This window comes from Molothrus aeneus, chromosome Z (assembly GCF_037042795.1).
Source record: "Molothrus aeneus isolate 106 chromosome Z, BPBGC_Maene_1.0, whole genome shotgun sequence".
Classification (NCBI taxonomy): Eukaryota; Metazoa; Chordata; class Aves; order Passeriformes; family Icteridae; genus Molothrus; species Molothrus aeneus.
The window spans coordinates 17,125,062-17,142,140 of record NC_089680.1 but is presented as its reverse complement, the minus strand read 5'-3'; the positions used below and the strand labels follow the sequence as shown (position 1 = coordinate 17,142,140).

Genomic DNA, 17,079 nt, shown 5'->3' with positions numbered 1-17,079 from the left:
TCCAGGTCCATATACAAGGGCTGAAGTAGGGCATAAAATATCTGGAGTGGAATCCAAAAATGCACAGGGCAGGATATGGAGTGCTCTCTGCTTAACATGTTTTAGGTCCTTTTTCTAAAGAGAAAGGTAATATTGAAAGGAATGGCAGTAAACTGAATAGTTTCTCTGCACATTTATAGAATAAAAATTACCAGCTTTAGTCTGGGTGTTTTGCTTAGGGATTTATTTTAATTTTTATGCAACAACTGCTTTTAACATTTGTAAAGCATTGGAAATGTTCACGTATCTTTAAAAATGAAGGTTGTAGTAAATTATTGATGGAAAATATGGTAGAAAATCTCTATTTGAAAATGTGGAACCTAGAACCCTCTTTGATTTCAGAATGAAAACTTGCCTTTGTCCCTGCTTCTGGAAATCAAGTTGCAGGTTTTTATGTTAAATGATTCCTAGTACTCTATTTTATGCTGAATGATTCCTAATACTCTGCAATGTGATGCATAAACCTAATGGATGGAGGGCATGAAATCAAGTTATTTTAAGCACTTCACTGAATCTTCCTTACAGATACATAAAAACCAACCAAACAACCAAACCAAGAAAAAAAAACTTAAAACACCACCACCACTGTTTGGAGACAGGTAAAAAAATTGTTAAATTATTATGTGAGTGTATCTTTATATACTTACATGCATATACCAATATTATAAATGACCATTTAAAGTTGCATGCAATTAATATGTTTAAAGCCTCTAGTTTTACCTCTTCTGTGAGACTGAATTTATAAGGGGGTTTATGCCTTAAATGTCATATTTTTATTCTTACTCCTTTTTCAGCTTTGTAGTTACTTAGTATGTCTAAAATATTTTTTCTGTTCCTGTCATGTTTTCATAAAATCAACACACATTTCCATAATCACAAAACTTACTAATTTTGGGGATTTTTTTAAAAGAGAGCTGTTCAGAGGCTAGTGTTTTGATGCAATTCTGTTAAATTGAATAGAGTTCCCCCACAAAGCTATATTTATGAATCAAAACCCAAATCTATTGTAAAGATCCAAATGTCATTGTTAATGTTGTGTCAATATGTGAAACTACTGAGTAGTACATGAGATGAAATAGCTCCTGATTGCTTTTAATGATTCACCTATCATCCTAGACATTACAGAAAGTCTCATCTGAAAAACATGAGCAGAGTGTAGCACTTATCATGTTTTAAACTCATTTTATCTGATAATTACTTCTGAAAACATTAGTATTTCAACTAACTTTTTGGGTTTGATTTGTTTTTTTGTTTTTTTGTTTTTTTTAAGAAGTTCTGTTCCTGGATGTGCTAATGGTATGCAAATGCTGTCTCAAGCCACTTGCATTCCTTCAAGCTAAAAAATCCATAAGTCAAACTGCAGTTTGGAAAAGTTCATGTCCAGCAAGTTTGAGCTTGGACTATTTTTATACTTAGTTTTAATGCTCCTGTATAGGAAAAATACAGATTTTGAAATACAGATTTTGAAAGAGAAAATTAGGCAGTGACATCCTTGCTAGTAATTATAATGTCTTTTTACATAGCACTGGGCATAATAACCATGTTGCGCAACACTTGTTCTCAAATCTTTTAAGGGGTTGATTTTGAGTTTTTTTTCTAGTGTTAGTTGTCTTTTGCAACAATTTAAATTAAAACCTTATCCATATTTTTAAAATCAGGAATAAAAAGTAGTGGGATACACTTGTTCTGTTCCATATCACACTCATCACAATAGGATTTGAGTAGCCTTCACAAAAGTATTAAGCAATTAACTTTTGTCATGTATTTCATTGTCTTATCCTCTGCTCCTGGAGAGAGCTGTATGCAGTGAAGCATTTTGTTTCACAAAGGGTTTTTTGGGAGGTAGAAGTGGTGGCTTTTTTTTTTTTTCCTTTAAGTACACCTTGCTATGTGTTTGTAGTAGAGCAGGCAAAACTGAGAAACTTGGCCTACATCTGGAGTGAGAGGTGGTGATGCTTGTGACCAGTCTTAGGTGACAGTGCCAGTTTTGGGACAACTCGTTGAAAAGATCAGGTGCCTTTTCAAGAAGTTGGTGTGCTTTGAGTGGAGAATTGTGAAGTGGAGGAAGTGCCTGGCTGTGATCTTTGGGCAGCAACCTACAGTAGCTGCCTCAGAGTCATCAGTGTAGTCTGCAGTGGTTGATTTCATGGATATTGTGGTGGGAAACACAAAAAACTTGAAAACCAGGTAACCATACGGTAATCTGTGTTTCTAGTCATGGTGGAGTGTTCAGTGCCAGTTATCTTCTAAAGTGCCAAAGGCTTTCTTTTGGGATGATGAGGCAATTGGGCTGAGAAGTGACAGCAGCTGTGGAGCTAGGTGACTTTCCACCACAGCAAAAAGAGTTCTTTCAGACAACTGATAGTTTTAGTCATCAACTAAGGCCATTGTGAGACCTTAGTTAAAAGAATTCTAGAAGCTGATGGTAGTGGCTTGGCATCTCTGCATCTTTGATCAATGGGGACAGTTTCATGACTGCAAATTCTATATACTGCTTTTCTAGGTTCCCAGCAGCACCTATTCTTAGGTTTAGACTGTTAGAAGTACGCGTGTTTTAAGGTTGTCCATGATTAAGACTTTCTTGGCAGTATGTGTGTATTTCTGAAACTGGAGTTTACTCAGTCTGGTCAATTGCATTCTCAACAAATGAAAAAAACCCCAAGACCAACACCCAAAGCAACAACCAACCAGCAAACAACAAAAGGACTCTAAAAGAAAAAGGGATCAAATGTATGTGGTGTGTTGAAAAATTGTTGTGAGTATGCACAGGCTGTGTTGGACACACAGTTCGCCAGAGCCAGATTTCAGAAAAGAAAGAAAATACGGATCTGAAAATGCAGTTTATCTACAAATGTTAAAAGACACAGGGCATAATTAAATATGAAAGCCCTCATTATCTGTTGTTCTGAAATCAGAAAGAGTAGAAAAGAGTAGAAAAGTAGAAAAGAGTAGAAAAGAAAAGAAAAGAGTAGAAAAGAAAATGAATTCTTGTGGATTCCAGTAGTAAAGGGTTAAGAGATGGAAGTGCAGGTTCCCATCTGTGCTTCAATGCTTTCGTCCAGGAAGACTTGTTAGTGCTTTATGATGAATCTCAGACAGCCCTCCCTGAAGTGGTGGTGTATCCTGCAGCTCCAGCATAAGCTGAGTGGAATTGATAAAACTTCCTTCAGCACAGCCATAGTGAAAGCTTTGAAGACAAAGAAAAGTTATTTTCTCTCCCTTTCTTTATGTCCTTTCTCTGAATTCCAGCTGTTCGGGGCATTTAGTAGGTACTAGGTCTAGTACCTTTGTACTTGATTTACCAGAAAGGAATGTGTTCTGGTAAACAAGCTGAGATTTTCCCAAGAGCTGACCACACCATAAGAGGGTTGGAAAACCTGTAGTGAATTCCTTGAAGATGACAATCCTAGCTGAACTCTGGACATTGACTGTCTTGCTTTGGTAGGTATAGGCAGAACCAATTTCTGTGCCAGGAATGGCCAAATGTGTACTAAACTTTCAAGGAAAAGGATTATACTTCTTCAAGCTGGCCCTTGTTCAGTTCTATTGTAAGAATATTTCATTCTGAAAAGGTATCTTAACATCCTGGATTAGTTTCCAGAGATGGGATTTTTCATTTTCAGTGCTGGGTGGTGTGGTTACTTGCCCAGTAATTTGCTAGAAAAATTAGTTAATTCTCTTAGGTTCTCAGGTTTTTGTCTTTTTTCTTCTAGTACTTAGAATGAGAAGAAAAAAGGAAATCTGTTTGGGTGCTGAGGATGTTCTCACTGACAGTTGTGGCTCATATTCCATCATTATCTTCTTCAGCTCTTCATTGCTCAATGTCTGCTGTAGTCTGTCACTTTCTTTTAATGTCTCAGAGGCCACTTGATAGCCAGGTGGTTTCAAAGGATCTAGATGTTGGTCATTCAAGGTGAGATGGTCTATACTGCCACTGATCAGCTTAAGCACGTGATTTGGAGCATTGAGATCTACACTGTTTTTTGTGGACAAATTAGGAGGCAGATACTTGCACTTCAGCATCTGCTACAATGTGTGTATGAAATCTTTCCACCAATTGCTAAAATTTGATTATCTTTTCTGTGAATCCTCTAATAGGTAATAGTCAGAAAATCTGGAAAATAAGACAAATATTCTTCTTGGCTTTGTTCTTTGCAGTTAGGTGAATAGTTTGCTGAACCTGCAGTGCCTCTGCTGGGTGTGCTGTTAGATGAGAAAAGGTGGTCTTAATGCCCCCTGCTCACAGGGCTGATATTCTGATCATTCCTCTGCACTGCTGGGGACTCCTGAGATCGAGTGAAGGGATGACTGAAGATCTTGCTGCTGCCAGCGTCAGCAACAACAAAAGCTTTGGTTTGTGTCACAGTAATGCTGTCTGTGAAGTGTGTTTTGAGATGTGGAATTTGGCTTTCTGTGTAAATTTTCTCTTGGTGTGGCCATTTCATCTGAAAGCAGGAGCAGCACATCCTGGAAGCATCATAGTAACTGGCAGGGCTGGTAATCTGCATAGAATAGAGAATGTGTAGCCTATTATGCTTGAAAGGGAATTATTGTGCTTGAGGGTAAAGTTACAGTGAAATGTTTCTTTGAGAAAACTAAGGTTGAGAAAAGCACTGCATAACCTGACTGAACCTGTAGTGGAAGACACCTGTTTTTCATTTTGCTGGCTCAGCAGAATGTTAGATCGTGAAGGTTTAATCATTTTTGACATTTCAGTGCATTTATGTTAGATTGCAGATGTTGAATTTCTTTGTAAGTGGATCTCCTCTCCATAAAGTACATTATGGGAAAATACTTCATACCAAAGCCTAAGAAAAAGTTCCAGTTCATGGACTGGTAGCAGTGGCTGGCCTTTTAATAATATTACCAGTAATGTGTAGCCAGAATATCAGACACTGAACGTAAACCAGCAATTTTTGTCCTTCATTCAGCAGTGTTTTTATATTTGTGGCCAGAACAAGCCAAACCTTTGTGTTTTAGTATGTATTGGCCTTAAAATTATTTCTGATGGAGCTTATCTGCTCTCAAAAAACAGCCTTAATTTTGATATTATAGGGAGGAAAGTAACTGGGAACAAAATGCCAGTGCAATTGTTTATGAAATAAGTTGGACTGTGTCATTTTTATGTTCTACTAGTAAGAAGTAGGTGATGCCAGATATAAGTGTCCTAGAAAAAGCATTTTAAAATGTAACACAAGTGAAATGTTGATTAACTTGTTGGAATATTACTTTTTGAAATAAGGCTTTTTGAAGCAAAGTTCGTAGGAATGTATTTTTCATGATAATTACCAGGTACAGTTCCTGGTTTGTGTTTTTAAAATGGTTGTGTTCAAAAATGAATTGCTGAGCATAGAAAGAGCCAACTGAACAGATACAGATAAACCACACACAGTGGGAAGAGATATCATACAAGTGCAGTTTATAAGTAGATGAGAATATGTTACAAACTGAGATATTTTGCTTTTAAATATAGTGAGGACTAGTTATCTTTCATAAACACTGAAAGGGGAGCTGGCTTTTCATCAAGGGAGAAGTCAAATAAACTGGCCTAAATGAAGTTGAGCAGAGCTGTCTTTTCCACTACGTGCTTGTGAAATTTTGTCAGCCTGTGGCAAAGATGGGCTTTATTTTGCAAACCAGTTCAAAGCATATTTCAGCTGCAGAATACTTTCCCCCCCTGCATATTAATCAAACATCAGACTAGTTCTTTCAGAGTTAAACTCTTTTCACTAGTATATTGCACTACACTAGTTAACAACTGTAAGTGTGGACATTTTTAATTGATATTTATTTATATGCTAGTTGATATGAATACATTTTAGCCCTTGAAGGAGGGTGGGGGAGAACATACCTTGTTTTCATTTAAAAGAAGTCACTGTGCTGATCAGCATCTGAAGAATATTGAGGTAAACAATGAAAACATCTGGTTAAAAACATGGTTGAGTAAACAGTGCTTTTTTGAATTTTCAAGCTACCAATTTGCTTAACAGTTTGAGGAATAGGGGATTTGTTCTGCAACAAGTTTTATTTAGTTGCAGCCTGCAGAAAAGAGCATTCAAGGCAGTGGGGGAGAGTTTATAAAATGAGATTCATTTGGGGATTTTTTTGACCATGTGAAGTAAAAGTGTGGAGATGACCTGGACCTATAAATCCTGTCTCCTGGACTAGTAGTATTGCTTTCTTGACTGCAGTTTATGAGGAGATTGAACAGGCTGCACAAGGTTGAGTGAGTCTCTCTGGAGGTATTTAAAAAACATGTAGACTTGGTGCTTAGGGACATAGTTTAATGGTCAACATTGCAGTGCTGGGTTAGTGGTTGTACTTGGTGATATTAGAGGTCTTTTCCAACCTAAATGATTCTATGATCAGTTTTTTTCTGAAGGGAACTATTCACAACTGAACTATGGAGTAAGGGTTTTCCCTTTCTTTCCTAAGAGGGGAGTGGGAAGGAATTTGGTTTGACTTGGGAAAACTTTGTAAATATATAAATGAAAATACCTTTTGTGTTTTTGGGGATAGGACACAAGATTATCTTCCACCAAGTACAGGAGAAATATACTGTGCCTTAAAAACTTTAAACATTTCTGTGTGATTTTCAAAGGCCAAATTGCTTTAATTCTCTATAAGGCCTTGTTTTTCTTGTATTTCAGCCAGCGTTTTCCAGTGCACAGTAGTGATTTTTTTTTCCTTTTCCCCCCTGTTTTTTGCTCACTGTAAACAGTTCCTTGCTGTGGTTACACAGACAAATATAGCAGAGAACCCTTTTCTCAGAGAAGATTCTCCCTGTGCATTTTTTAACCATTTTTGGGAAGAATTGATCTATTTGTGCATGTGAGAGAGGGAGGCAGTAGCTGTAAATTGAAGTGACATCATACATATTACTCCCATTGATCCACTTTTAGACTAGAGCCAGGATAAAAGGAAATGGCATCAGGGAGGAAGTATGCTCATTTAGGCACAGATCCCAGTGTGATAATGGAGTAATAATAGAAATCACGCCACTGTCAATCGGTTGCTGCATTAGTCTGAGGCAGATTTTCCCTCCAAGGAGGCTTTCAATGACTTCATTCAAGTGCAGGCAGGAGCAAATGGGATATTCAACATACCAGCTGTACAACTTTAGTGATTTGTGTCCTGGCAGAGGGGTGCAGTGCAAATGCTGGTGCTGTGGATCAACTCAAGTAGATATATCTGTGTCACATTTCATGGCTGAAAGGTCAGTAGTCAAATGCTTCAATGGCAATTTTTTTTCTAGTATAAAGGGTGAATCTGGCATTTATTGTGTTTGTTAATTTAGGAATTGATAAATACTCTCTTTCGTGTGGGTGGTCTTCGGGGATGTGAGATCGATGACCTCTATAGCTGCTATACCAGATCTCTGAAGGGGAAAGATTTGTTTTCTTTGTGCTTTTTACAGATTAGGGATTGTATTTTGAAATTTCATGGTTTTGTTCAAAGATTATTTGTAGAAAACCTTTCAAACCTACTAATCTAATAAGATATTCTTGTAACACAGTATAATGGCTTAAGTGTTTTGTGTACTGATATGAATAAAATACAGAGTATGCTTTTATTACTTCAAAGAGATTTAGTATACAGTGAATATCAGTTATATTTTCAATTTGTTTATGTTTTCTTTATTTCTTTCATCTTGCATTTTTTAAATACAGAGCCAGTTTTGATATTCCCTATCACTTAAAGTTTTTTTTAAGGGTTAATAGCCTCTTTACTCAAACTTTAAAGCTGCCACATCAGGTAACTTAGGGGAAGCAGAGAACAAATGGTTGTTTAGTGGCAGGACAAAGTGAACTCTTTCAGAAGGCTGAAGAGTTGGAGGAGAAGTCTTACAGTCTAAAGGGCAAGATAATATATACAGTGCTGGGATACAGCTTTATAGAGGGGATGATGTTTAATTACATGGGACATGACAGAAAACCTCTAGTGTGCTTGGTCACAGCATACTCATTTATATCCTCTTTGTAGTGTCCATAGTCACAGCTGGGGGAGGGCCAGCCCTAAGAAAAGTAATATGATTTCCATGCAGCAGGCATAGATTGGGCAGGAACTATCTACTTTACAGTATAAATAGATGCTGTTGCAGCAGTTTGACGTAATGAAAACTATTTCTTGATCCTCGCCACATTTCCTGATTGAAATAATCTGCTTTCATAATTGCATATGTTTGAACATTTTGATTGAGTATTCTCTATTCTAGTTCAGAGTATGAGGGGATTATTTTTATTTTATTTTAGTTAATTTTATTTTATGAGGAACATTGAAATTTTGCATTTATGGTGTTATGGTTGTTTTCGGAATGTTTTCTGCCTGAAGACATAACTTGAGAGTGTGACGATTATCCTGCTATAACTTGCTGTATCTGTGTTGTGTACTTTTCTATGGGTGTTAGATATTCAATATGCATTCACAGAATATGAGTTGTTGTAAAGTGGTTATACAGTTCTTGAAAAGAAATTTGCATTTAGGTCTCTACAGTATTTATGTTTAGATAGCGCTTAAGGCAAGGACCTCTTTGTATTAAGCATGAGGCAACCAAATTGAAAATTGACAACATGCACACCAAACAATTCTCCTGGTGTGAAGGATGGAAAGTAACAGGTGGGCAAGACAAATAAGGATGGTGGTAGGAAAACAAAAAACAGTGAGAGAGGGGTTTCTGAGAGAAAATTCAAGTGCAATTTTTGAAGCTTATTTATAACCATTAAAAGACTGCTTTGGTGAGAATGATACTCATATTGTTGTGTGTGGGGAAAAGAAAATGTCTGCACCCCTGAATGAATTTTGTAGCAGCTGGTTTAATGAAACTCTGGTTGCAATTTTCTGTCTCTTGGCCTAAGTTAGGGTTTTAAAGCAGAGTCTCTTTTATTGAAAGGAAAGGTTAAAAGTGTAGATGGGAACGTTCCTCCTTTTCTGTTAGAAACGAGTCGGAGAACAGACTGTAATAGCTGTGCCCAGTCGTGCCTCTGCAGGGAGAGGTCTGCCAGCCAGCGCTCCCCTGCCAGCGCCCGCCCTCTCTGCCGGTGTTCACTAACTCCTGCCTTGGACTCTAATTAATCCATGAGCTAGAAACTGGTATGTAAGGTACCATCCTGGGCAGCTGGAACGTGGGAAAATAGCAGAAGCCATGGTCTTATTTGTAGAATCATAGCAGATGCTCAGTTTGAAGGGGCCCACAACGATCATCGAGTCCAATACCTGGCCTTGTACAAGACACTTCATAATCACGCCATATGCCTGACAGCATTGTCCAAACACTTCATGCACTCTTGGTTTTGTTTGTTTGTTTGTTTATTTGTTTGTTTGTTTTAATGGGGTTTTGTTTGTTTGTTTTACTGACTCTCAGAGTTTAGCCAGTAATTCTGAAAAAACTTTAGCCATGATGCAGCACTAGACAGACATAAATTCAGGGCATGGCTGCTGCTCTGCTGTTGCTCAAAAAAAAAAAAAAGTTGGCTTCTGTAATGCTGCCTTAAACAATAGCTTTCCATGGGTGAATCTGTGTAGCAATTATACTGCAGTTATATTATAAAATACTCAGCTGTTCTGTACCTACGTATTCAAGCAACTGTTCTATAGCTTCTGCAAATTAAGTATTGTTCTTCTGTCTTTTTAGTTAGCAGTGAAAACTATCTAGATCAGAAGTTACCTTTCTTTGTGTGGTGTTCTGCAACATTCTGTATTTTATTAATGTTCAGAATTAATTCCTTTTCCAAGTAGAGTCACTTCCCAGAAACTTTCCCTGGTTTATTTTTTAACTTGTCTCACCAACCCCCGGCAGCTGCTGTTGGACTCCGTAATAAGCATTTAAGCTGCCATTTTAGTAGTTGTCCTGAAATGAAATATTCAATATTTTAAAATATTGAATTTTAAATATTGACCACTTTTAACAATACCATGTGATTGTCAGGCTTTGGTATTACTTACAAAATGTTTCACAAAGTGCTAGTAAGATGTGGGGTATTTTCAGTCTTCAGGAATACAACTTTACCAGTAAAAAATGGAAAGAAATCAAAATGCAAAGAAACCAAAGCATTACCATTATAGAGATGCCCTTTCCTCTTTATTCTGATTTAGATACTGGTCTAAAAGAGAAGAAAATGTCCTGTTGCTAAATTTGTTATTAATGTAGATATTTTACAAATTAAGACTTATTGGAAGATCCTGGGTATCTTCATGGACTCAGAGATCTGAGATCAGAAGTCCAGTCTTGTTCAGTCCACATAAACAGCCCTGGCTGTGGGATGTGTTGTTGGGCGAGGCGTTTCCTATAGCTGAATTCTTTTCATCCTTGCTTAGTGCATTGTCGCAGCAAAGCAGACATGGGCAGGCAGCGAGGTGGGAAGAGAAAATCACCAAATGTGGTGAAAGGTGGGAGTACTGTCAAAGTAGCAGGATGTCTTTTTTATTAGTCTGTCTCAAGAACATTAGAAGTGAGCAGGGTTGGTTTCTTTTTGTATGCAAAAGCTTTACTGACATTCTTTTGCCTTTCCCCTTCCTCCCCTGGTGCCCTGCAATGATGAATAGTGGGGAAAGTTTTGGGGCATATAACAAACTTCTGACTGATCACCTTGGAGCCTGAATTTCCAAGAGATGTTTCCTGGCAGCTGGTGCAATTTCTCTCTGAGCTCTGTTTGAATTATTTATTTGTTCATCCAATAAGCCTATTAAACAGAGCACTTAAGCACTGGCTACAACAGATTCTTGTGCTTTTTTTTTTTTAGATTACATTAGGTTCCAGTTCAAAATGATAGGTTCCTGAGTCAAGAAACTAACTGAAACTACTGAATATATATCTGTGCGTAGATGCTGTACCATGTGTGCCACAAATACAACATTCATGCATATTTCCCATGAAAGGATGGATGGTTTGTGACTCATTGCACTAAAATATGCCTCAGAATGTGTTTTTACAACAGTTGTTTGGTGGTTCACTTATTTGTGTGGTGTTTCTTTGCTCAGTGTAAACAAATCACTCAAATGCTTGTATATCTGATAAAAACACCACTCTAAAAATTGTATGTTCATATACCTCATTGATTTCTCAAATTATGCACTGTAAATTGTTCTCTCTTCAAACCCAAACAAAATAGAATTACTTGTTTTATACATTCCATAAAAATCTTACTTATTAAGCCATGATTCTATTTCAATAAGACAGGCATGTTTTAGATCTGATCTAACCATAGCAATGGAAACCATGGAAAATGAATCCTCATTGTGCCCCAGCACAGTCTTTCAGAACACAGGCACATAAACCCTGAGGTTTCTCAGAAACCAGCTAGAGGTCCAAGTTGTATTTAAAGCACATGCTGGAAGTACACAGGTTATCACAATCTTGTCCTTTTTAGTTTGTTTCCATTTACATTGCTCAGCCAGTAGAGATCTTCATTCACATATGGCATTTATTTTTCTTTTAGCTTCTCCCTGACCAGCTGGTCTTACTTCTGGAGTTCCTCTTGGAGGAGAAGACATTGTGTCCTAGAATACTGCAGTGCTTAGAGAGAACATACCAGCTCCGGGGGCAAGATGCTGAGGTAAGTCATGTAAAAATAAATCTCTCTAATGTATGCCACTGTGTTGTTGACTAGGAATAACAGTGTTCCACTAGGAACCAGACTCACTACAGTTTTTTTTTTTTCATGTCTGAATCTGAAATTGAATGATCTTAACTCCAGTATTGTTGCATCTTCATTGCCATAATAACTCAGTGTTTCTCTGTGTTTTGTGTAGGTAGGTTCAGGTGTGTTTTGCATACTGTGGTAGTAAAGTACAGCACAACCCAGTCGTCCAAACTATTTTACATGTACCTTAGGCAGCACATTTGTTCAAGTGTTAAATTTTTCACTACGTTTTTCTGTGTAGTGGAGCCCAGTTTGTTTTTGTTGTGATATTGTCTCCAAATGTAATCATGTCTGTTATAGTCTAAAATTATTTTTCCCCATTGTCAGCTCATATTGTTCCTCTTTGCGTGCTCCAAAGTCTCACTCAGGATTTAGGAAAGTTAGCTTTCCAGAGAGACTACAGTGTTTTCTGGTTTGGGGCCTTAATTTAATGTTTTTTGCAGTTGCTTCTGCTAAATGCTGGTGATATTAATAGGCCCCAAGGAAAACACTGCTTTATATGGTAGCATAAAGGGTAGCATCCCTGCTCCAAAGTGCTTTATATCTTTGGGAGGCAAACCAGTAAATCTTTATTACCATGTGCAGAGAAGACTCTTTTAAGTCCTATGGTTTTCTTGAGCTGGGAGAGTTCTGAAAATTAATGCAGAAGTGGTGTCTGAGAGCAGCCTTGTAAGCAGCCTTTGCTTCAAGTATGTAGTATTCAGGAGGAGGTAAGAAAGTCAGAGATGAACATGAAGGAGTCTAGAGATGCGTGTGTGTATATGTGTGTACATACATATACATATATATATATAAAAAACAAGGGTTAATTATGTTGTAGCATACGACAAAGCTACTGTGCAATGAAGGAATATGGTGAACTTAACATTTGGCTCCTGTTTATTTAAAAACTGCCTTGCAGAAGGTTGCAGAAAGCCAGTGTGCTTGACTTACCCTGTTATTCTTAGAACTTTGTGGCAATTATTAGAATTGAAGGAGAGATCAAAATCTATCTTGTTACTCTTACAGCTGAAGTTGCTGTGTGGATGCTTGGAAAGACTCGGAAATCTAAACCTTAACGTAAAGATTGATAAAACAGATATCTACCTTTTTCTCAGAAAAAAATAAACAAAAAAAAGAACAACATTTCAATTGCTGCTGTTTACTGCACCTTTTTACTTTTTGTTGATAAAGTTTTCCAAATGCCAGATTTATTTTTAATTAGTAGTTAAATCAACATTTCTTTTTATAGGTATTAGAATATATTTTAATCACATCTGAATACCAGTGAAATGTCAGAAGTTCTATTATGGGAAGAGGAATTAACAGGGGCATAGATCAAAGCAATAGCTGTGTTGTTGCTGTTTCATGCCTATGAATTGTAAGCACCAGGCCACAAGCTTCAGTTTTTCAGGTTTTTCCTTCCTCTTCACTTTCATGCTTTCTTTTTTCTTTGCAGTGTTAACATAAAAGTATGCAAACAATCTATCAGAATGGTTCTGTGAAAAACCTCCACAAACCATCACGATTAGAACCTCTATGAAATGAACATAATCTCAATTTTATTTTACAAGGTGAAACAAGGGCTTAGCAGACAACTCACTTAGAAGTACAACTAAGACAACATTACCATTAGCATTTTACCAGTCTGATGACCTGGTTTACCAGGCACCTACAGTCCTTTAAAGGGAGCTAGCTCCCATGGCCTCGTCTACCTGAGGAACAGACTATTTGGGCCTCATTCTCTTATATGTGCACAGGGGATTTTTGTTGTTGTGACCCCGGGACAAAGAACTGCAGTCTTAGCCTGTTCTTGTCTAGATTTAATTTGTCGTTACACAAATCACTTCTAGTGATCCTGCTGTATTACTGGAGTTCAAATGTTCTCAGTAGCTAAACAGCAGAAATGGATTATTAAAAATAAAACCATAAAAAACTTGCATGCAGGTCAATAAAAAGAAAACTCTCAGTGTCAGAGGGTTTATTCCAGGATTTTTGGAAGTGAGGTTGTCAGCTGTGTTCCATCCAGCAGCAAAAAGTTAAGAAATAAACTTGTTTTCTTATTTTTGAAAAGTAGCATTCAAATTCACAATCATCTTCGAGCAGGGATAAGCAATGATATGGCCAATAGTGTGAGAGGGTACATACACAAAGGAGTACGTTTTTTTTATGTATTTTCACAAATTTTGGTCTTAAAATTTGTACGTAATAATTTTGAAGATTATTACTGGGGATCCATCTGTCCTGCACAAATACAGCATGGAGAGTCCTTGTTTATATTTCTTAAAGCTGTTCTGTCTGTGTGACTGAAGCATCTTTATGTTGACTTTAAATTGATCATGCTTGTTGTAGTAAAGCCTTGCACACTTGGTGGCATCTGCTCCTGCCCTCAGCAAAGTGTAGGTCTGTCCCCAGCCAGTGAGGCGACAAAAGCACTGTTTGGTACTCCTGACCATTTGTTACCATGTGCTCGTCCAGATTTAGCAACCTAGCGGTACACGTTGCTTCAGAAAGGAGTGGAGGGTTTGCAGCAGGTAGCCTGCCCTGTGTCTATTCTGTGTCTATTCCTTTGCATCAGTCAGGAGAGGAGAGAGTCAGAATCAACCTTGCCTGGAATGTAAAGGTTGATCTCTCTTGAAGAGATCTCTGCACCTACTCAGTGCAGTTCCTCTCCTCTCAAATTAGGCTTCAATGCAGATACATAACCTCAGTGTCTATCTTCCTACTAGAACAGACATTTGAATGCTTCTTTTAACAAACAAAAAATAAATCAAAGGTTAAGTAACATATTTATGATTCATAATGTATAACTTTGGAGCCACAAGAGCCAGAACTGCGGATGGCTTAATCACATTCCAAATAGGTCTGCCCCTAGTCTTGGATGCCAAGAGAGGCTTGTAGGGCATCTGCCAAATTTCATAATTTGTGACTCCTTTCCACTTTTTGCAGTCCACTTCTGTAACAAATAATTATTTCATTTGCCATTTATTCCTCAAACCTTGGAACATCTGAGAAGACACAAAACTACAAGTTTGTTTTCAAAAGATTAAATTCATTGATCTGAGCTGTTTGAATTGAGCATATCCAAGAGACCTTTTTTTTAGAAGCAATGAAGGTTTCAAAGCTTAAAGCCATTTTCCATTCTTCTCTCTGTGCCTTCAGCCCATTGTGGCTCAGCCAAGTAGTGTCAGACAAGTGGGAAGCAATTGGATTGTGTCCTCAATTTTCTCTTCCTGTTCCCCCGTCTTGTTGTGCTGCTTCCCACTACGTAACAAAATAACTCATGCACAGGCTACATCTCCATGACATACCACATCCTGCATTGAAGAGAAGCATTGGCTGTATTTTGAACATGACTATGTCCAGCTGTAAGTTCAGCTGGCTGAGGAGAAATGGGATATGTTATAAAGCAGCAGCTACAGTTGCCATCAGACAGCTCAGTGGGATAATAAAATTTAAAGTGGATCTTGTGTTGTTTTTATTTTGTTCCTTTCCAAAGTGGCTGTTCCAGACAGCTGTTTCATTTATTCAATATCTAGCATCTGGCAGAATGTGGAGACTTGGTCTTCATGGAAAGTTTTGGGTGTCTAGTATTTTTTAAAATCTGTCTAACCTTGATGACATCTCTTCTGACACGACAGTGCAATCTTATCTCATTTGAATAAGCTATTGAGAACTTACATATAAGTAAAGTGGAGTCAATAATTTACAAAAGACAACACCATGAGATCTGAGTTAATAGTCAATGAATCTCTTAGCTAGATGAGCCCTCTCATTACTCCCATTATTTCTGTTCTTCATTTGGCCAAAGACCTGTAACTTGTGGGCACACAAGGACACAGAATGGCTGAGTAACCTGCAAAACAATGAAAAATGTGACAGGAAGAAGATCACAGCCATAGGAGAAGAACAGTGGGTGTGACACTTTCAGTCCTATTTAAGACTTGATGATATTTCTGCAAGTGTGTTTTACTTGTTGCTGAATTATCTAAGAAGTGGTGATAAAAAGTACAGAATGTGGATGAAGCAGAGGTATTTATGGTGTACTTCCCCACATTTTTCACTGTAGAGTTAGCTTTCCTTTCTTTCCGACTGGAGATATCACTTTTATCTTGCCTGCACAGCATATGGAAAGTTGCTTTGTTGTGTTTCCTTGTCTGAGCAAGCAGATTGAAATGCTCTTCACTTACATAATGCTTTCCCTGTATTTGGGATCATAATGTGGTATATTTTGGGGAGAGAAAAGAAACTAGAACTCTTTCTGCTGTAAATGTGAGTAAAATGAGTTAAGATCATAATATCATCAGTCATGTGGGTGGCATAAAACTGTTCTCACACAAGTACTTCATTGTGCATGAGGTCTGCCTGTGTGACCAAGGCTATAAAGTGGTGGCATCTTATTTCACTGACAGAAATGCACACAAACCATCTAAGGTGCTTGGCATCCTACAAGTGGTGAGAATTCTGTTATGACAAAATAACTTTGGTTCATTGATCTTTCCTAGCCTGTGAAAAGCTGGCAGATGTGGAAGAACAAATGAATTTTTGTCATTTCCCATCTGATGGTGGCTGTGTTGAGCTGAGCACATTCTCAGGTTGCATAATTCAGCTGTCCTGCAGATGGTGGATGGGCATTGTTTGAAGGCACGGTTATGGAACAGAGCTCTGTGGACAGCACCATAAAACTGGGTGGGAAAAGGGAACTGCTTGGGAAAGTCAGTGCACACTTGAAGAAGGCACTTGGTGAGCTTTACTTTCAGCACAAACACTGGGCCAGTCCTCCCTTGGGGCAGGGACTCAGAAGCAGTCTTCAGCTTTTGAGTACAGTTAGTAATGTATTGCAAATACCTCCACAGGCTTGCCAGTCCTTCCTGACTCAACTGTGTAGCAACAGGTAGGCATGTTTCAGATAGTGGCATTGCAGCCGCAGGGAGAGAACCATGGTTCTTTTCCTTAACTGATGTCATTGTTGGTATGAAGCACCAAATCAGAAGATAAAAAAGGTGACAGCTTGAGCTGATGACTCTATTACAGGGCATTGCTTTCTAGTGATTTTTTTTCTGCAAGAGTAAAAATAGTTTCTGTATTTATTTTTTATTTAAATATACAGGTTATTACTCAGTTGCACCTCAAGTTAGGAGGAGATGCCTTATTTTGGATAAAACAGTATGTTTTGCAGGACTTACAAATCTGCTGTGAAAATTTACCAGGAGTGCAAAATAAATTTCACCTGTCTTTTCCTTTCTGAATGAATGACATACATATGTATGTCTAGCATTATTGTGCTGCTAGACATACGTATGGTTACATTGAATAATTTTTTATTTGCAATTGAATTGCAGTTAGCACATCAGGAGGAACCTGATATAAGTAATCTAGAAAAGTATAATAAGGAACCTAGAAAAGGCTGTGTAGATGAGTC

General features: G+C 37.7%; 1 protein-coding gene across 3 annotated transcripts in view; it reads left to right on the top strand.

Annotated features, from left to right (window-relative positions):
• Positions 1–17,079, top strand: part of AOPEP (aminopeptidase O (putative)) — a 177,187-nt gene that overhangs the window by 141,502 nt on the left and 18,606 nt on the right. For all 3 annotated transcript variants that reach the window (XM_066569633.1, XM_066569632.1, XM_066569631.1), the window contains one exon: positions 11,475–11,591. In XM_066569633.1, the coding sequence (XP_066425730.1) occupies positions 11,475–11,591 (117 nt within the window). The remainder of the gene's footprint in view (positions 1–11,474; positions 11,592–17,079) is intronic.